General features: G+C 43.2%; 1 protein-coding gene across 1 annotated transcript in view; it reads left to right on the forward strand.

Moving 5' to 3' along the window:
- Positions 1–22,082, forward strand: part of YIPF1 (Yip1 domain family member 1) — a 211,348-nt gene that overhangs the window by 46,821 nt on the left and 142,445 nt on the right. The window contains exons 2-6 of the mRNA XM_069642160.1: positions 12,123–12,195; positions 18,292–18,455; positions 19,182–19,262; positions 19,535–19,622; positions 19,703–19,819. Of these exons, the coding sequence (XP_069498261.1) occupies positions 12,165–12,195; positions 18,292–18,455; positions 19,182–19,262; positions 19,535–19,622; positions 19,703–19,819 (481 nt within the window). The 5' untranslated portion in view covers positions 12,123–12,164. The remainder of the gene's footprint in view (positions 1–12,122; positions 12,196–18,291; positions 18,456–19,181; positions 19,263–19,534; positions 19,623–19,702; positions 19,820–22,082) is intronic.

Genomic DNA, 22,082 nt, shown 5'->3' on the forward strand with positions numbered 1-22,082 from the left:
GAATAACTTTGAGTCATTCAGTAAAGTGTAACATTGGGTTTTACTTTCCCCTTCCTTGTGAGGATAACAATGTATGTGGGTTTTACTTACCTTGTGTTAGCTGTGTGCCATCCAAAAATAAGTTACAAGAGTTACTGCTTACCTCAATCTGGGGTTCCCTGATTTCAAAAGCACCTGTAATTGTATATTACATCCTTAGGTTTTACTCACCTAGTATAACTGTGTGTTATCACAAAAGTAGTTATAGGTTTTTACTGCACCTAGAATAAGTGTTTCACTATTCACCTATTCAAAAGTATATTGTCCAGTTGACTAAGTGATTTGTACTGAGAATCATTATAAAACTGGAAGGGTCTACTGTCCTTGCGTTACTGAATGTAATTGTAAAAAGTAACCATTGGTTTTTACTCCCCAAGAATAGGCTTGACCTATACTGAATGTGTATGAAAAGGTTTTGACTTCCCTAGAACTACTGTTAATGACTTCAAATGAAGTCTGTACTTGGGTCTGTGTACTTTCAAGTATAGTGTTGTGCTTTTATACTGCTGTAGTGCTTACTTACCCCTAGATTTATCTGGCCCTGCTTGTATTTATATAAATCCTTTATTTTTACATACATAGTGTTTCTTTGGATCATTTGTATTACAATTTCACTTGTACTGATTCTACAGCCCTCTCTCCCTCCTAAGATGAGCCTGGCTGCTCTGTCTACGCTACCATGAACTCAGGTGGTACAGCCTTATACTAAGAGTGGAGTCTTGTGCTGCCTCAGTTGAATGGTTTTACTAAGCCCTTAGTTGGACTTCAGAAAAACTGGCCTAACAATGATCCATTTCTTTGGAGCCCTCGAAATATAGCTGACATGTCTTTTATACCGAAATATTTTATATTGAAGGAACATGTATCAAATATTTTATAACGAAACATGTTATAGTGAATGCACTTTTTTGGGGTTGGGGGGGTCCCTCCCAAACCCTTGTTTCCCACCCCTAAGAACCCACCCTAACCGTTTCCCCAAAAACTTTTACTATTTACCCCACCCCTAAATGCATTCACTATAAATGTTTTAAATATAAAAGTCAGTATATGTTAATTCAGTATAAACACTGTATACCGAAATATAGAACCCCATTGGCAATGACTAGACCACACCTTTGGATACCCACACTTCTGAGTCCCCCATGGCCTCTGAGTTCCTCTTCTTCGTCCCAGTACTTTTGGCATTTTGGGTACTCGAGTTCTTAAGAGAATGAGTGATATTAAATTGTTCTTTTATTTTCAATTACATTAGATTTTTCAGAGAAGGGGGTTTGGGCTAAAGAGACTGCAATTTCACATTAGAGGGAGAGGTTCTCTTTAGGATAGAATCACGAAATTAAAATGGTTCCCCTTTCATTCCTGAGCCTCTACGGTACCAACTTGACTTTGTTTAACTGGTTCTTTATAACAGGTTGCTGGAACATTGACGTTAGAAGGATTGGATCATTGATAGTATACCATTACGTTTCTGGGAAGGATTTCCTCCTCTTTTTCAGTGGATGAATACTGCGTCTCTCCTAGTGGAGTCGCCACCCGCCTGAATATCCGCCTCCTCCCATGTGATACTTCCCTTTGATACTACCCCCAGGGTTAGGATGAGGTAGCGGCTGCCTTCCCCTGGCCTCATGGGAGTAGACTTTAGGCTGGGGTTTGGTGATGACTCCACAGGATTCATCACAGAACACCTCTGCGTGAATAAGAATGTTTTTTTTTTTTTTTTTGTCATCACATAATCAATGTTAAACATACTCATCTTTGACTTATTATTGCTGGAATTCGGAACCAATTTCATCCTATCATTAAATGTATCTAAAGCATTCTTATTGCACAAGATTCTTTTTCCACCGGAGTTGGAACATCTCCACATGCAATGGTCACTCCATGTAGTAGATACAATGTGCAGCTTCAGGCATTTCGAGAATAAAAACACATCCATAAAGCTATAGTCCAAAGTTGAGTGTCTCACCTCTAAACCATGCGTAGTTTCCATAGACAGCCCCCACATACCGTTCCATTTAACTGTAGAAACACAATGAGCGTAAACAATACAACCGTTTGGCCCCATTATGGGCTTTACTCTGTACGTAACCAAAAAATAAGACTTGGTACTGAACAGCAGTAGTACCATCAGAGACGGGACAGGTGGAACTCAAATCCCCCAGAATTATGACATGGCCATGACTAATTTTACCCATCCAACTAGCGGTGCTAGATCTTAACGACCCCAAGAAGCTGTCAATCTCTCTGACCCCTTGTTGGTTAATATATGACTAAAAACTCCACAGCTAATGCTCCAGGCTGTATGTCGTATTCTCTCTCTCAACTGTAATACCACAACTGGATTCAAACAGTGTCAACAAACCCACTGTGGGACGACCCAACCTTCCCTTTCTTGCAGCCTGGAAACAGGTCATGAACACATCCAGGCTAGGCCGCTTTGTCAGCCATTGCTTCAATAAGCGGATCATTTTGCACTTTCCCAGAATATAAAACCCAGCTGCAGATTAGTGAGTAAAGTGGTATGCCCCCTTGTATTCCATGGCAAAAGGGTCATGGGAGAGCTGTCTGCTAAATTAAACTGGAGATAGCGGGGTTGCTCTTATCCACTGTCAAGGCCCCTGTGGGTTATGACCAATTTTGCTCCCCATGATAAGCGGAAGTTGGGTGGGGTCTACAAAGTGTATGGATTTGCTTTCACTTTCACGAATGGGAACTGTAATTAATATCTTCCTATCCTTGTCTGAACCTTCACAACACCTTTTCGAAGGTAGAGCAAACGTTCTGAGATAACGAACCCAAAGGCTTCATTGTAGGAATTTCCCCTTGATAACACCCGCCACAATATTAGAATATATGCACAATATGACTGAATTGGTATTAGGAGGGTCATTAAATTTAACTCCCAATATCTTTGGTTGAAATTGCAGGCAATTGTGAGATCTCAGAAAACAGAGTAAGAATAGTCAATCTATTCAGGACAAAATGTTAGTCCTCCTTACAAATGCTTTCACCCTGAAATGTACGGGCATGTCTATGTAAAAGGGCTATGCCCGAAATACCACACCAATCACTATGGGGAAAAATTAGACGGGATGAATTACTGAAACCAATCGCCTTTCCTGCTTGTCTCTTGGCACCCTTTAAAATGCCGTACATATTGAGCCTGTCCGGCTGACTGACCTCACAAGATTTATTACTATGTACTATGTATTGTTGAAAAGGCACACAATCGATCATGCAAATGGTCCGCATTAACGGATTCTGTTCCGAACATGTCCTGCCTATAAGGGTAAGCACTATGCACATTTGTAGGGCCAAACAGGCCAACTTCATTTGTTCTTCCCAATGAAGTAGCTGAATCCTCCCTCAGTCTGGCATGCATTAGTTCTGCTTTATTCGTGTCTGAGGAGCAAAGACCAGCTTTGTCTGGAGCACTGGCAGGATGTATGCCCTCCTGTTGAAAGCCCGCTGAGCTGATCATATTACAGGTGTTTACAAAAGAAACAGCACTAAAGTCAGTTTGCACTGAGGCACATGCATTGAGTTTTATAGGAATAGTCTCTGATCTAGGTTTGGTTACTGTAGACTTGGTATAATCACATTGAATATGTATAGTTTCCATTGCTATGAAAGGATGGATAGACTCGAGCTCTGAGTTCTTACTCGCCTGGAAAGGCGACGGTACACCAGTGATAGATTCTACTTCTTCCTCTGAAAAACTGTCTGTGATAACCTTTTGAATTTGGACTATCGTTGGGATTAATGGCAGCCAATCCTTATTTGACTTTGCCAACGATTCCTGGATAGGAAGGTTTTGTAGAAAGTTCCTGGAAGATTTGTTATTGTTTTTATGAGCTTTACAGTGTTTCGATGTTTTCCTTAATGGCTTCTCTGGGATTTTGCGCAACTTTTTTTCTGAGTGTCTGCTAAGGCATTTTCAGACCTACTCTGTTGCGAAGGTGACAAAATGATTTACATTTCAGCATCAGTCAACACGTCCCTGTTGCCGAATTAGGGACAGTTCAGTAAATTTTAGTCTGCCTAGAGGGCTAAGCTTAGATTTGCCCTGTGGCTGAGTGAAGCCATTAGTGTTCTGTAAAATCAATATGGCCTGCGACAAATCAGATGATTCAGAGTGTGGCTATGTTCGTTTAGTCTGAAAATACGATTTCATCCCGTCTTGATTGGATGCATTCTCCAATCTCCTTTGGATTGAACTGCGAATTATCATGTGCATTTGGACCCCGGACTTGATTCCTTCAGAAAGAGTAACAAATGAAGATAACACGTAATTCAAGGCAATCAATGCTTTTTGAGTGCTGGGACTTTGTTCTCCACAATTTGCATGGATAATTCGGAAGGCTGATTAGGCTGTTGTGGAGCAGAGGCGTATGATGTAATATTTGCCTAACTGCCATCGCCTGCAGATTTGTAGTAAAGAGGAGAATGAAGACCAATATCACTTAAACCCCAAAGCAAATCCTGTTCATCCAATGCACGTGCCATGTCCTTGTCTGACACCGGATGTACACATGCTCTTCATCAGAGTCCACTGCAGACCCCATGGCTCCTTGGTGGTTTACGCAATTACTTTCAGGGAGCGGGGAATGCTCACAATTTCCATAATTTCTCTGATGTCGGCTTATAGTATGCAAGGGTACATCAGTAATGGGGGGGAAGCCGGCAGTGGCAGCTCTCTAGCCATCTCATACATTTGTTCAGTTTTAGTTCGGTTTGAAGGCTTTGAGAGACACCTTAAGGAGTACATAGTCACTAAATAACAGAATAAGTGACTTAGCTGTACTTTAAATTATACCATTGCATACTCGCCAAATGCCAGCAAGCAGGATTTCAAATCAAAAGGTTATTTGTTCACGGGAGCTCTCGAGCCACTGAGCTGCCGAAATGCCGAACTGTCCAGCACTTTCCAGTGCACTTCCCAGGAGCTGAGTGGTATTATTATTCTTACTCTATTGTCTTAAACTCACAAACTCTTCTCAGTCTTTTAATTCAGGCTTTCCTAATTTGGGTTCATCCTTGATCCCTTTTAGGCTTTCCTTGTCATGGATTCTTTCTGAGGGTGTCTCCTCTTTTATCCTGTTCACTTGACAGTCTTCTTTCCCGTCTCTCATTACGTGACTCTATGTTGGGCTTTCTCCAGTCTTCAATTGTGAAGGCATAGGGTATCTTCCCTTCTTCCCAGGGGACTTGTTTCCGGTCTCGGTTTGTTTGTCACCCAGCCTGGATGGCTAGATCCCTCTTTTATACGTTTTTCACGTCTCTTGTTAACTGATCTTTCTAGTGATTGTGCGTCCTCAGGACTGGGATGAGTTTCTCTCTTAATGTCCGCCTTCCTCGACCAGATTATTCATTGCTGCCTTTCTCAGGTTTTCACCATTCCAATTATACAGTCTTGGGTTCAATGTTTCGCCCTTTGCACTGGGACAAGTTTCCTCATACGTATAATGATGCCCCAACGGCCTCCCGAATCTCACAGTTCCCCTGGTACATCTCTGTATGAGGGGGAAAATTGCAGGGTTCGGCTAATGCTCTGGCGATGTTCTTTGGTTTACATGTTATAAAATACCGAAATCTTTTTTTAACTATACATTTTTACTGAACAAATACATTGTTTGTTCTTGTTTGTTTTTTTTTTGTTTTGGTTTCATTTCTGAACACATTTTTTTATTTGGGGGGGTTTCCCCCCATTTCCCTTAGTTTATAATCCCATCCCAACACCCTGCCCACCAGTTTTAACCCCTTACCCCACCCCTATATATATATATATATATATATATATATATATATATATATATATATATATATATATATATATATATATATATATATATATATATATATATATTCTGTATTGTTTCCGACAAAAATGTTTAGATAAAAATTTTAATTGGGTAAAATCACTGCATAATGTTCTTCGGTATCTGGCTTCTCGCTCCTCACTCTTGCCGGTGTCCTGTTGTCTGATTCTCATTGGATTGTTGCCGTACACGGGCACTAATGATAGGAAGCTGTTTGCTTCCAGCAATGGTGGCCTCATCAACATCGTCGTTTGGGCATCCTGCCCACTACGCTGCAAAATGTAGTCCCGCCACACCCGAGTACGTGGTTCCTCTTCACAATGATTTCTTCCCTGTTGCATACAACAGCATCTCCAACGTTCCGCACTGGTGCTCTTTGTTCCCTTGTAAGGACGCACACTCTGCGGCCTGTCTCGGCTCTACCTCCAACAGGCTTGATGATGTCAGGGGGACTTCCCCTGTGTACAATACTTTCCTCCTCTCCTCCGACTCATCCCAGTTAAATGCACGGCCCACCTTAAAGAGGCATCTCCTTTTTCATATCGGTTTCTTATAGCTTTGCCTTCAGCCAAATGTAAAGATTCCAGATTGTTCCCATAAACAGTCCCATATATGCAGCTGCTAGTAACATCCAGGGAAAGTAACATCCCGAAATGCCAGGCATTTAGTAGATGCCCCTCAATTCGGGAGTTTTCATTTTCCCCTATCACGCTGGAGGAATTGACGGAGGTGGTGAAACACTTGAAAACAACCAGCTGTAGGGGTGACCCCTTCTCCGCCATCATTATTAAAACATGTCCTTCACTACTGCTAGAGGCTATTCTGCGATTTGTGAACGCCTCTCTTAAAGAGCGCACTGTACCAGATGGACTTAAACGCTTTTGGGTGACTCCATTATTAAAAAAAAACAGGTCTCCCCAAGGAGGACCCCCTGAACTATAGGCCCATTACGAACTCGCCCTTTCTGGTGAAAATCCTGGACAGGGTTGCTACAAACAAATTGCTAAACATATAGAAAACAACCCCATTCTAAACTGCCGTCAATCTGGTTTCAGAGCCGGGCATAGTACGGGAACAGCCCTTTTGGAATTAAAATCTCGTCTCTTATATAACATGGATAAGGGTGAAACCGCTATGCTCATGCTTTTGGACCTCTCGGCTGCGTTTGACCTGGTTGGCCACACGTTGTTGGTCACCAGGTTAGAACAAGTGGCTGCGTTCTCCTCCGAAGCCTTGCGGTGGGTAGCTTCTTTTCTTAAGAATCGAGTCAGTTGTGTTTGTTCCGATATAGCCGAAGCAGACTCAATTCCGATTGAGTATGGAGTCCCGAAGGGAGCTAGCCGTTCGCCCTGTTTTTACATCTCCTTCTTCTCTATGCTGGTGCAAGAAAACATCTGGTTCAACAATTTCGCAGATGATACACAATGCATCATCCCCTTGACTGGAGACCGCATCCTAGATGAAGAGTGAATTAATAAAGCGTACTCGTGTATTGAAAATTGGATGGTGCAAAGTGGTTTAGCATTAAACGGAGCTAAAACTGAGGTCATGATTGTCGGCTCCCCCAGTTGGATCTTCAAGCTTGACCCCAGGTACTGCAAATTCCAGCTTGGCGAAGTCAAAATAGACACCCTTAAAGTTAAATCACTAGTGGTGATTTTGTACCAACACCTCACCATGAAAGCATATGTGGGAAGTGTGGTATCTGGTGCGGCTTATTATCTTAAACTTTTCTCACACCTCAGACCCATGATCTTCCAGGCTAACGCAGAAACTTTGGCGAGAGCCATAGTGTGAGCCAAAATGGACTACTGTTGCAGTCTGCTGACCGGTGCCAGTAAGACAGAAATAGACTGCAAGTCATTCAAAATGGAGCAGTTAGGGTGGTCACAGGCCTAACCAGACGGGACCATGTTACACCAGCCAGAGGAGCACTACACTGGCTTCATGTTGAGGCTAAAATCCAGTATCGCCTCCTTGTTATCACCTTTAAGAGTCTGATGGGCATCATGCCCCGCTATCTCAATGAATTGATCCTGCCCAAGAGTACCCATAGTTCCTCAGGTCACAGGAGACCAAAATGTTAAAAATCCCGAAAAGCAAGTCTAGGAAAGCGGAAAAAGGAGCTTTTGCCATAGCAGCTTTGACAGCCTGGAACCGCTTGCCTTTGAATCTAAGGTTGGAAACTGAACTCAAGGCCTTTAAAAGAAAGGTAAAACCTGGCTGTTTGATCGAAGCGCTCTACAAGCGTAGCGTAGCGTAGCTGACACCCCCGACTGCTGATTCCTCTGTTCTTTGTTGTATCAGTCTTGTCCGCGCCATCATGCCTACGGGTTCATTGATGCGCATTATAAATCGAATAAAGTAAAGTTAGGTGGTCTAGGGAGTTCCTCAAAGGAACCGGAGTCCTTGCCCCCAAAGGGGCACTCTCTCCCAGTGAGGTCCCATTTGCCTCAACCCCTATCGCGGGGGATGAGGCCTCGTCTCTTTGCAGTGGATATCCATACATGGACCTTCTTGCTCCCTGTGCTTAGAGAGGCACAGCTTCACCTCACTGATGAGGCCCGACTAGGCTGAAACACGCGTCTGGGGTTGCTGTTGGTACTCAGAGGAGAATTGCATAGCATTTCAGTGCTAGACTGCCCAATTGGGTGGCACCAGACTGATATGCAAATGGATATTTCTCCTCTGTGAAAGTTACAGTGAGTTAAAACGTGGTTGTAGACCCTCTCGAGTGGGAACCTACCCAGTGAAGAACAGGCTATTTGGCCGTGTTAGTTCTCGGTAGAGGGGATCACAGACCTTTTGCATATCTGTTTTAGAAGAACTCTGTTTTTAATTGATTGGAGAATATCTGACAATCAACCACCTGTAAACAGTACAATAACTTTTTTTTGTTTGTTTTTTCAAAGCATATTTTAGTGATGGCTGTCTAAACACTTGGGGGACAGGACTGTATGCCATGTGGCAGGGGTTTGAGCCCTAAAAAGAAGCTGAGGCATATTTCTTCATCAAACTATGAGGATTTAATTCCCTACCTGATCTGCTGTCTTACATCCTATTTGGAGTACCGCAGGGAGCCAGTCTGTCCCCTCTGCTTTTCAACGTCTACATGCGTAGTTTGTGTGAATTATTGGAAAACATCGGTGTGTTTTTCACCAACTATGCCGATGATACGCAGCTGGTCATTGAAATGACGGGAGACTACACACTAGATAGTGCGAAAGTAGAAGAGGTATATAAAACCATCGATATCTGGATGCAGAAGCATTGGATGTGCCTCAACAACAGCAAGACTGAGCTCATGATCTTTGGAGCTCAGCATGCCAGAACCAAACTAGGCGATCAATACAAGGTTTTCAGTATAAAAGATGCCAAAATTTCAGTCCTACCCCAAGTTAAAACACTTGGGATGTTGGTAGAAGCCTCAGTAGGGGCCGAAGCGCAAGTAAACCATTTACACAAAAACAACACTTATTACTTGCGCTTGCTGAGAGCCATAAGACCCTACATAAGTGAAGCAAACGCGGCTAACATCGCAAGAGCGATCATACTATCCCGTCTCGATTATGGCAATGCACTATTGGTGGGGGCCACCAAGAAAGAGCTGCATCGCTGCCAGGTCATGCAAAATGAGGCAGTCCGTATTGTTAAGGAAATTAAATTTGGAAACCACATATCGGCTGCAAGGAAAGATCTTCACTGGCTCAGAATCGAAGAAAGAGTCCATTTTAAGGCCATGACGATCGTGCACAGATGCCTATATGGCACGGTGCCAGGATACCTTAAAGAGAAATTCGCACTTTACACACCTAGAAGAAACCTGAGATCAGCCGACTTAGGCCTCCTGGTTATCCCCAGGGTGAAACGAGCAGCAGGGGGGGGCCGAGCCTTCCCATTCATAGCAGCCAAATTTTGGAACAACCTCCCAGGGATTCTTAGATTAGAAGGTAATTATGGCAACTTCAGGAAACTTCTGAAAACATACCTCTTCCAATAACCTCCAGATATGTCAGGACTTCCCACTAGTATCTAGACGACCACCTGTTCTTTCCCCGAACTGTTTTTTTTTCTTATGGCGATCTACAAGACTCTTTTCTCAGATGCTCTCCGCGCCCTGATGCCCGCGGGCTGTCGGCGCGTTACACACACATGGACATAGACATATATCCAGCCCTACAGATAAGCAGTGTACCAGCCATGTTTACTCCCTTGACAGGCAACTACTCCCAACAAAAAGAAACAATTGATGACCCATCTGTAGCAGCCAGACCGACCTAGTCCATATGGTCTCGCTTCCTGCACATGAAAGAATGAGAAGTTGACAATTTACCACTCCCCTACTAACCATAGAAAGAGGCAGAAGCTGAGTGTTAGAGAGAGAGCGAAAGAGAAAACACAGCCCTGCGTTGGCCAACTCTGAGGGAGCTACAGAACGGAAGGTGTCAAGGCCAAGCTTTAATAATGTGCTAAATCACCACCTTAGTGGTCTCGGACCATCATGCTTTGTTTGGAGATTAGCATATTATGTCATGGGATATACATGCCTTTAATCTGTGGTAGTAAAGGAGCAGGGAATGAGGTAAGATGTGGGGTTGTGGGGGAGGGACTACAAACTGGAACATGAAAGAGAGTCTTGGAGATTTTGCGATTGCTTGGGTGCATGCAGACACAGCTAGGATTGACTTTAGATCAGGATTACTGAGAAAGAAAGGTTATATAGTGCAACATGTTTAGAAGCAAAGGGACTGTTGTGTGAGGTTTTTAAAAGCGCAATAGGTAATTATAAACAAGTTGTGTATGATTGATTGTTTGATGGATTCAGGTGTGCTCAAACAAGCTCTTAACATGTGATGGCTTTTTTTCTCCAAAAATTACCTTTGGCGAATTCTGGAATTATACCTTTGGGATTTCCAAGGCAAGAGCATTCCAGTCACAAATTGACTGTGTGTAAGGTGAATGTGTCTAAAGAGCAAATGGTTAAAACAAGCAGTAAGAGGCGGATAAATTAAATGTAAATATTTAGTGAAGGCCTGGCACTATTTAGTGGGTGCAGTTCTCGTTTTTAAATCGAGCCTGCAACCAGTGTTCATGGAGATGGTACTATTACGGATTGTCTATGGTAGGGATCTGTTTCAATCCCTGATGGCAATGATCCATAAAACAGTGTAAAGTAAGGGCACCTGGAAGCTCTATCCGTTGCCCAAACCTGTGTTATTAGCCTGAGCGATTTTGCGCCCTCCATGGCTATGAACATTTTGTGATAACTCATTTGGGTAGAAGCAATGCTGTATAGGATGGAACATTGGAGTATCTGATGATCTTTAGGTCCAATAGCAGTTTAGGATGTAGCAGAATAAATATGAATCTGGTATTCCCCTTGACACTTATAGCCTGCGTGGCAAACCACGCTAGAGTAGAATGCCTGTAGGGAGCCTTATCTCAAACGCTGGCTTGAAAAACAATAAGGAGGAGGTCCTTGAAGCCTGCTGAGAACACCCAGATCCCAATGATAGCCGAAAAGCAACTTCAACTTAAGAAGTTTTCCTCGGTGGAGAAACTATTCGCTATGTTGTCATAATTATTGCAGCCTGATAAATACCTAGGTGTTGGAGAAGAAAATCCCACCCAGAAAAATACCTAGGGCAACTGGGCCTTCAGACACCCTATAGCAAGTGGAGATATATATGAGTCGCACAAGGCTGCAGAGTCTGTGAAGGCTACTGGATGTGTGGATCATTTGGCATGGCCAAAGGTGAAGAAGTGTGCTGGGGCTTTCGAAAATTCCCTGAGGCTGAATGATTTGATTGACACTCTCTTGTGTGCGCACCCCGTGCAAGCTTACAAAGTAGATCAAGCTCAAGAAATGGGGCCTGGGATACTATGTACTGAAGTTTAAAAATCTTGCATCTTTGTTCTGCCTCCATCCTGACACTTTCAAGAACCACCACTTGTTTTTCCACCTCCTGTAGGCGTTCCTCAAATCGTCCCCTGAATAATCCTGCTTACAGGAGTAGAATAATCTGGGGCATTGACTGTTCATTGGTATCTGTCTCCTGGGACTCATTAATGCTGTCTGGGGACGAGTGATCAGAAGGACACTTATGTGTAGGACTCTTATGAAAATGTGTTCATGCATTTGATGTTCAGAAGGTGTCTTGTATGAATGTTAAAAGATGGATTTAGGTATGACAGACTATCCCTTAGAGGAGTGCTTCAACCATCTGTGCAGTTAATTTGCTTTTTTTCCCCCCTCTCTTTTAGCTTTTGTGGCCTTTAGTTGCCGAGACAGAATCTTGTGACTGAATGGCGTCTGTCGATGATTTAAAGTTCCAAGGTAAACCTTTTTTATTCTGAAGAGTTTTTCCAAATTCCTCTGAATTAAAATACGACTTCAAAATGCTAGGAATACAATCAGTTGGCATGTTTATAAAAGTGAGACCAATAAAGTTTCTTTCTTTTTAGAATTAGTGTTGTAACAGTTATAGCATTGGTTTGCAGTCCAAAACCTTCTGTTTTCTAATTTAAATTGGCTATTTTGTATTAACACACGAGGTATACAATAATCAGTGTCCCATAGAAATTTACTATGCAATTGTGGAGGTTTGCTAATTAAATTGACACTTGTGTAGCAAAGCTAGCTATTTAAGTTACCCTGTTCAATGAAAGCCCAGCTCGCTTTGCATTTCTCTCTTGCCCTCAGGGCTCTCTCAGCCCTCTTTCAAGGGGGGATAATGGAGAGAGAGAGTTCTTAAGTAATCATCTCCTTCACTCTTATGTGCCAAAGGTCTCTGTGGGAAGGGCTAGGCAAGATTATTTTTCAAATAATTGCAAACAACAAGTAATCAGTATACTTTTAGAAATCAAACTATATCCTGTCTGGCAAAGACGTGTATATGTTTTTTTCGTTTAAGAATGTCTTGCAATTCCATTCCTTAAACTTTAAGTTGTTAAGTTGTTAAATAATGCTTAATTACAGTAACACAAAGACACATCCCCACAACCAATCCTGACCCGCCCCCTCCCACTGGATCGAGGAGAGCACCATAAACATGGCTTTTCATTGTATTTCCAAGATGCAAAGTTTCTGAGGGCAGTAGGATTCCCAATAGCCGTCCTGCAAGAAAGCCAGCACCATCTCCCAATTCCGCGTGAACCTTGTCTGATAGCCTTGTAAGGAGTATGTGATCCATTCCAAGGAGACGATGTTCCAGACCTTAACCAACCAATCCTGTTCATGAGGGAGGGTGGGGGGGGGGCTAAATCTGTGGCCTTCCATTTCTGCGCAATGATGTTTAAGGAACTGAAAGGCTTCAGAGTGTGCTTGAGCAACCTGAGTAGCTGTCTCCGCAGTAGGTTGGTAAAGTTGTAATATTGCTCTTTGGAGGTACTGGTGTTTGTGAGGTTATGAATTGCTCAAGGGTCAAGGTTTCAAAAACCTCTGTTAGTGTATTTTTAATCAACAACTGGCATATGCGAGGAATCCGTTGGCATCCTCACCTCTTTTGCCCATAGATCTCCAACCTAGGGGGCCAGGGAAAGGCCATCGCTTTTGGATTCTGACCCTGGGGGTGGATTTGCCAGGGAGGATCACCTGGGTAGAGGAGACTTGGGAAGTGGGGATGAAGCACCCTTGCGTGAGACGCAGTATCCCCCATTTCCCTTTCAAGATGTTCCATCAGTCTCCCAGACCTTTGCAGGGTATTGTAGGTCCGACTCCTATGTTCCCATAGACATTCATACATACATACATACATACACCACTCTGGTACTGAGAGAAAAGAGGACTGAAGATGTATGCAGGTGGAACAACCAGGCAAGTCCACCGAATAGTTTTGGCCAGAGTCAGGCAATTGGAATTAATGACCCACACCTGAGGTCATTTAACACTCCCAACGGATATAAAAGGCTTTGCCACCTAAAGCAGAGGAGAGGAAGGAGCTGGCGAGGAAGCGGCTGGCGAGGAGGGAGCTGTGAGAAACCGTTCTGTAATGAAAGGCACGCCGAGACGCTGAAACCTTTGCTGGTTTGGTCGGGTCCCATGAATGGCGCTGGAGCCTGAGCTCCGTTATGTAGAGTCGGTGCAGTGGGAAGCAGGACTAAAGAGAGCCATCTAATTGATCCCTGCGAAGGGTGCTCGTTACCCCTGGGTGTTGCGGGAACATCAGTGTCTCCACGTGGCATGCTGAAGAACCCTTAAGTCGGAAGAGGAGTGCAGGAAGGTTTTGCTTAGACCTGAAAGGCAAACGCCAGCAGCAGTGAGTTTCACTGACCTAAGAGGCACAGATTGGTCTTGCACGCAAACTCGAGTAAATGAGGCCTTGTTGAACACGTTTGCAAGAAAAAAGGAACTCGCACATGCAAACACAACTTAGTGGCAACACGTTGTTAAACAGCTTTGTTGTTGAAAGGCAGCTTGCGAGCAAACAGTTTCTTTACAATAAGACTGAATCTTCGATGCCAGCATTGTTGGGAAATAAAAGGAAGGAAAGGGTTCTACGTTTATTCAGTGAAAGCCAAGTGAACTTTGTGTTGTCTAAGGAGAGGTTGGGAGAGTGTAATGTGCAAGTTACAAGCAGGGACGATATGAACTAGCATTGCCAACGCCATAAGACTGTTAAGGCTATTTAACTGACATTGTTGACGCCACAAAAGTGTTATTGAAAGTGGAAACTACATTGGCAAGAGCCATTCTGAAACTGTGTGACACAAGCATTGGCAAAAGCCATTTGGGACTGTGTGCTTTGAGAAACCAAAGATTGGCAAGAGCCATAGAAGTGTGTGAAGTGGCAATAAATGAGAAGTGGCCAAGCAAGCAATGATCAAGACGAAACAAGTAAGGTGTATCGATTGCGTGACCTGAAATGGGTTGACCGACAACTGCGCCTAGACCGAGGACACACAACTATTGAAAAGCCATATAATATACCTGCTGGGAAACCTGTGATTGAACATAAAGGAAGTTTGAACAGGTAGTTGTGAAACTTGTGAAGAATAACCAACCCAGGGGAGCTGGAAAGGGTCCATGACAATCGTGTTGTGAAGAAGAACCAGAAAGCCAGGGGAAGGGAACCCCCTGGAATTGTGAACGGTCTTGAGACTTGCGGAAGGGAACCCCATGGCAAACCAAGAGCTGAAAGATGCTCAGAAATGTACTTTGGAACTGGAAGAAGCTCCGAAATTTTACTTTGAACACTTATTCTTTTGATGTTGAGAATCCCACACCGTGTATATAAATATACGTGAGGGCAAGTCCAGGCTTTGGACACAGACAGTTGTTTTCTTTGGACTTCCTGACTCAGACTTTCCCTAGTTTCATTCAGATAGGGAAATCCCATCTTAGCATAGGGCAATATGGGCCTTTTTACAACCCTTTTTACGTTCAATTAAAGTTTGTATCTCAAGCTTAATTTCTGTTGTCTGTGTCTACTTCATGAAGCATTCACATATATCGGATTTTGACTCTTTCTAGCTTACTCCATGGTGGTGGTGTTGGGGAGTAAATGGAAGGATCATATTCTGCGCTGGAATGTCTGATCCAGTTTATTGAATCAGGTCTTAATTCCCTCAAAAGATGTGGTCTCCTTAGCATTGATGGTTTGATTATGACAATTGTAAACGCCCAGATTGCTGGCTGGCTCGTACTAGTGGAGTTTGTTTCCTTAGACCAGTTAAAGAGGGTTTACGCCCCACTGAGCTATGGGAGTGGGGTAGTTGCTCCATGGGTTCTGACATCTAAGCTTCGAGGTGGATCTGACTCTGTATCTGGTCACGAGGATCCCATTTCTGATATCACTTGTGGTAAGGCAGAATCAGGACTCTGACACCAAGGCTTTGTTTTAAGGGTTTTATTTTGATCAAGTTCTTCTAATCCTTCCCTAAATCTACAAGCTCCAGACCTATTCTATGAAAGAGTCCAAAGGGTGCTTGTCAGTAAATTAACAGTCCCCCCCCCCCCCGATGGCTGTCACAGACCTAGCCTTTGGCACATTAACAATAACTGCACCATGACAAGCTCTCCTACATAGCCCCATCAAACTCTCACATCAGCGGCCACCCAGACTGAAAGTGTTGTAGTCAATTAGATCTTGGGCTCTTCTCTAAGAACAACCTACTCCAAATGTCTCTGCTAAACCCATATAAAGCTGGTTGGCACACAGGAGCTGGGTACTTTCAGCTTGCTCCCATCAACACAACAGGTGCCATGGTTCATAGTGATAATACCGAATTTAAAAATCTCGGATATTTTATTTTTCGGCCTTTTTGTATTCGAGATTTTGTTTTCGAGATTTTGACTGACCACCAGGTGCCATATCTTCCTCTCCCACTATCCCGCTAGTGAGTCCCCAAAGTGATGCCACTAAAATGGTGGAAGGGCTTTATATAAGAGCAATTTTATTACATTAAATTTGCCTAGCGAGCTCACGCTCATTCTCTCTGTCTCATACTCTTTCTATGTGGGTTAGAGTCACATAGTCTGGTGCATATTTATTTGTGATGCTCCAGCCATTGGTGACACCTACACGACCAAAGGAAACAATATATCTTTTTGGGGGGAGGGAAGAGGGTCAGGAGGGGGCTGGGAAAAGGGGAGACTCGTTTTGCAATATCTTTGTTGTAAAATCAGCTATTAAAATAAGGAACTTTTTGGTCAGCTTCATTATTTCACTCTAACACACTCTCTCTCTGTAACATTGAAGCATGCGTTTGTTTCGAACAGCCTCTGCATTTGGATGTGAGACTAAAATGGCTGCAACATTGATCCCTGCATTGGGATCCAATGGTCGCTCGGTTTGAAGATCTTTTCTTTACAAATGCAGAATATTTGTGTGGTCTCAGTAAAGTTTGATGTGTAAGTGCTCAGTTCGCAATGTATAGGCATGCTAACAGAAGTTTATATCTATATAGTGGGCTGCACTGTGGCATGAGACGTGGCTCAAAAGGCTTTCCCATTGCACATTTAAGGGTTGTTGTCCGAAAATTTCTCAACCCACCATAGGTTTTAGTGTTTGCAACACATGCTCTGATGCGCTAACCGTAAGGCTGTCAGACTATACTGCACTAATGAGGGTTAACTGGTATGCAGTTGTCTCCAGCCTTGAGAACACTGTCTTTGGTTGAAGAAGCTATATAAACAAAAAATAGTACTGCCCTTTAAGAGTGACATTTTCCTGAAGGTAAAGGCTTGCACTTGGACAAATTGGCATACCCACAATATTTTGCTCATGTGGCTCTGAACTGGAGGTGACCTTCCAGTGATGGCTAAAGGGTTGCCCTTTTGGGGGTGTGTGCGTTTGTGTGTGCCTTTCTGAGGCTTGTGGATCTGCTTAGAATAGCATGCTTTGCGTGGGCTGACATTTAGTCGTTGGTGTGGAGTTTTACAAGATTTTTTTGAAAAGGTTTAAACTTCGACATCGATGGGGTGTGTTTTGTAATGCTATCACTATCGTGACGTGTACTGTACCCATGATCCTTCATGCATCGATTTCCTCAGATTATTTTTTTTTCCTGCCTTCGGGTTGGTCACACTTTGCAGTGTTAGTTATATTCGAGTATTGCTCGAGTTTCGAGCGTTATTATATTTAAAGTTCAAACTTCAATATTACCTCGATCGAATTAGATTGCAGCTACATGCACCAGCTTTCACAGTAGGGAGAGTGGGGAGGAAGATGCACACAGTGTAGGTTAGAATATCTCCCTTTTCCCATATAATTATCATTTTCCTGCTGTCCCCCATGTTAGTCATGTAAAAAACCCTTTCTAGTTCTGTCCCACGTGTAATAATGAGACGTTTCCGTGGAAGTACAACTAAAATCGAAAACAAATCTTGTAATACTCTGCACAAACCGCTAGATGTCGGCCTATGTAAAGCATGTCAATGTAAGCAGACACAAGCATCTGAAAAACATTACAAGTATGTAGCGTTTGTCATATATTACAAACAAGAAAAGTGTAGCAAGGTCAAGAAGAGAATGGCAATGGACTGTTAGGGCGACTTTGGAAGAGGTGCTTTTTAAAGCCATGTGATGGGAGAAGAGGTCAGAGGCTGATCACATTTATGAGGCAATACAAAAAAAGGCTTGGCTCATTTTTTGTTGACCTGATTAATGTAGGAGTTAATCATTTCTGGTGTTGAGAGATGTAGCTGTGATAGATGTCATGAAGGAAGTAATTAAGTAGTCCTCTTAATTTGAAAGTAATTCGCAACTTCAGTGATGGCCAATATAGATCTGTGGGTTCCAATCTAAATCTCAGGTTGTAGTTAAATACTGCACTACTATTTTATTCAGCAAGTCCAGTGCACAATTAACCTCCTTGCAACACGACAAAGGGGAGAGTGTTTTTGATATTTAGAAAAATGGCTTTGGTATGCGTATTGAACAAAGATTTATTTTGTCCGCTAAACTCTCCTTTGATTTGTGGCTGTTCCTAGAATTTGATGATGCTGCTAACCTGCTCGCTACAAACCCTGATGCCACCACCATTAGCATTGATGATGCAAGCGACAAACCAAAGAATCAGCGTAGAGGCCAGCGGGACACAGGACGGGATGAAGATGACGACCTCCTGGGGAACGATGTCTCGGACAAAACAGAGGTTCCATTTTCTTTAAGGTTCTTTTTAGTTCATGATGTCGATTTTTTCAACGATTCGTAGTTGACTGCAAATCAACTTTCCTCCTTCCCCTAAATCCACTATTTCATCCCAGGATCACATCCAAGCTGTCTGAGATGCTACGTTCTTGTTTCAGCAATGTACTGCTATCTGCCATGGGCGACCACTATAGCGGGCTGTGGTCTTTCCATTTAGAAACACTGTTCTACCTTTTTTAGGTTTTATGGTTATACAATCCTTACCAGAGGTTTGTGGACAAATCGCCCTAACCTTGGTAATTCATAGCAGATTTGACTGCGCTGTACACATCATATCTTAATAAGCATATGTAGTATCATTTACGATCATCTGATAGTCATATTTGTAACGCAGAACTCTTATTGAGACCTTTTGTAGATTTTTCATGTGTTGCCAAACGTTTCACTTTTATGGGGGATTTGTGACAATTGAATGGTACTCTTTGCAGCTCTCTATACTATCATTGTATAGGCAGGGTGCTGCAGAAGTATTCTTTCTTGAAGGACCTGTTTTTACGTTTGTTTACCTAAAAAGAAACCGTGTCACTAAGCTGATTTTATTCATTCAATTGCTGAAGCTGTGTTTCAAGCCTCTTGTATGAGAACACATTCTCTGTATCACCTCTGCACTCAGTTTTTGAATGTGTTCTTTCTAGTTTTGATGTGCATGTTTTGTCTTGCTTTCCTCCAGTTGCTAGCTGGCCAAAAGAAGAGTGCTGCCTTTTGGACATTTGAATATTACCAAACTTTCTTTGATGTGGACACTCGCCAGGTATGTAACTGAGTTGTAGTCTTCTTTTGCCCTCCATTTCATCCCAATTGGCTACCCTCCTGGTGAGATCTTTTATCAGTGAAGTCGGTGCGCTTTTAATTGCTGCTATATCATTACTTTTATCAGTGAATTCTGCATGTAAATAAATGTAATGCCGTTTGCTAAATATTTCTCAGCCACATCATGGCTGTCTCTTTAGAACACAGCCTGGACATGTGTGCTTTGCTATTCTTGGCTGCATTCACTTATCTGCATATCATGTATTCGTCTAGGTTCTTGATAGAATAAAAGGTTCCCTTTTGCCAATGCCTGGAAAAAACTTTGTCCGATTGTATGTCAGGAGTAACCCAGACCTCTACGGTGAGCATTAAACCAGATCACAATTATAATTGCCTTAGCCTGACCACACTATTTGGTTTTAAGTACAGTTTTATGTTTAGGTCCTTTTTGGATATGTGCCACGCTGGTGTTTGCCATCGCTATCAGTGGGAATATTTCAAACTACGTCAGCCACGAAGGACAGCCAAATTACCATTATGTGCCAGAATTCAGAAAAGGTGAGTAGTAACACCCACATAATTAGGTCTTTATATTGGCTTTATTTATTTTGGCACCCCAATGCTATTTGATATCCAAATCTTATATGAATGGTTACCTTTAATGCAGTCATGTAATCAAACAATCCAGTTCTAAAGTTCATTACATAAAGCACTTCCATGTGGGCTGTAGAAACAATGCTGTCATTGAAGTCCCAAGATGATATGTTAACCATTGAAATGTAATGTAAACTGGTTATGTATAGCGCCCTGCTTCCATGTTGGTTTTCTTTGCAGGACCGATCTCTGTGATAACAGGGGGAGCCTATTGGGGTACAGTTCTGCTTCTGTGCAATTGGCCGAAACACTTGGGAATGATATCTGATGGAGAGAGGCCAGGATCTAATGGACTAGGGCGATTTTGGTCTAATTATCCACTAATGTGAGGATGTGCGATGGGGCTAAATCTTAGTCATAGCTCTGTTAATGTTCATGTGGTGACTGCTGTTATTACGGTGGCCGTGTGCAGGAGGCTTTCTGTCTTTAGTGTAATATGGAAGGAGATTTTAGCAGGGAGTTGGTTAGTCGGAGAGAAGACGGTAGTAGACAAATAAAGAGGTACAAGTGGTGGTGAGGTTATGGTTCCATCTGGGAATGTGATTAGTGTTGGGGTGCAAAATGTGCACCCGCCACTAGCCATTGGCCAGTGATATTTGACTTTTTGAAAGTGAGAAATGGGGGGCTGTGTGGATGTATGGGCTAGAGGTGGCCTTATCAGTGTGACAGACTGGCTTCTGATGGGGGTCGGAATGTTGGAGCTTTTCTGAATTTTTCTTTCTTTTTTTTGTACCTGAAATGATGCAGCTAATTCTTTTTCTGGAAGGGAGGTCTGCTAATCAGACAACCCCACCCCCACGCCTTTCCTAAATGGTACATGCAAAAATGATAGTGCATACATTCACCCTTGCTGTCTCCTGACGCCGACAGCATCAGACCCGCAGTGGCACAGGGCAAGTTTAAAGTTCACATGTGCATTCCTGACAGCTGCTAGAACATCAAGGGCCAGCAGGCATAGGTGGCTTTTTAACTGTTGCACCTTTATTTCAACGTTTAGTAATTGTGTAACCTAGTCAGCTCGATGGCACGTTAAACTTTAAACATAAGCCATGTCTGGTAACAATTATAAAAGTCATAGCAATTTGATATCGTACAAGTGTCAGCTTGTGAGCAGGGCCCAGCTATGACATTGCAATTTGTCTAGCCTAGATGTCTTCAATACTACAATGTCCGACAATGGCCAGGAAGATGCATCTTTGATCTGCCTGCAGGAAGAATAACAACTTGCTCCAGGGCACTGTAACTCTTCCCCCAGGAGGGATCTCCTTCGAGACTGTGCTTCTAAAGAGCACTGACATAACAAAGCCACAATCATCCTGACAACTGGAGCCCCTTTTGAAGTCTGCTTCGACCATCTTGATTTTTGCTAGGGTTCTCTACACTTTCATGTGCCTCCCTCCAATTTCCTGCAGTTTAAGGCACTCTGCCTTCTGACATCATACCCAAAGGGCATTTTCTCTAACAGGTCGGATTGCACTCCTTAGAGCAGGCTTGCTTGGGACCTTCCCCCTTTGATATTTGCTTTATAAGGAAGGGGGCATCCCCTTCTGCCTTGATTTCATCTTTTGCCTCTCAAGACAAGACAAAGGATTCACTAGGCCTCTGTTGGGAATACAGTCTACTTGAGAGTCGTCTTCCAGGGAGGTGAAGACAGAAGGCATCCAAGCCAGTAGCAAGCTCTATTCCCTAACCGTTTCCAGGGACCAGTGGTGGTGAACTGCTGCGGACAAAGACCTCTCGTCTAGTGAACTGTAATCGGGACCCTGTCCACTGGAGGTGATGAGACCCCGATATGTACCAGCCAACTTCCTTGACTTCCTATATTGGGCCTCCCAGGAACCCAGACGCAGCTTGGAATCCTGTTTCATCTCTTCAACGTTTTTAAGCCTGATTGACCATGCTTGATTCAGTTTGAGTTGCCATGGGACCCGCAGTCCTGCTTTTGGCACTTTACAGGAAGTCATTTCACTTGCTGCACTTCGAAACATCCAGGAAGTGGGCTTTCTCGTCTCGACCCAACCTTTGGGTCCACACCGTGAGAGCAACTGATTCGAGCACAGACTAGACCCAACGGTAGCCCACACCTTGGAAATAGTGGCGTTGCTAGAGGGGGACTGGAGTGCCTATAGCATGGGTCTTTTGGTTGTAGCCCTGAATAGAAGCTCAT

This window comes from Ambystoma mexicanum, chromosome 1q (assembly GCF_040938575.1).
Source record: "Ambystoma mexicanum isolate Mex_15411 chromosome 1q, UKY_AmexF1_1, whole genome shotgun sequence".
NCBI lineage: Eukaryota > Metazoa > Chordata > Amphibia > Caudata > Ambystomatidae > Ambystoma > Ambystoma mexicanum.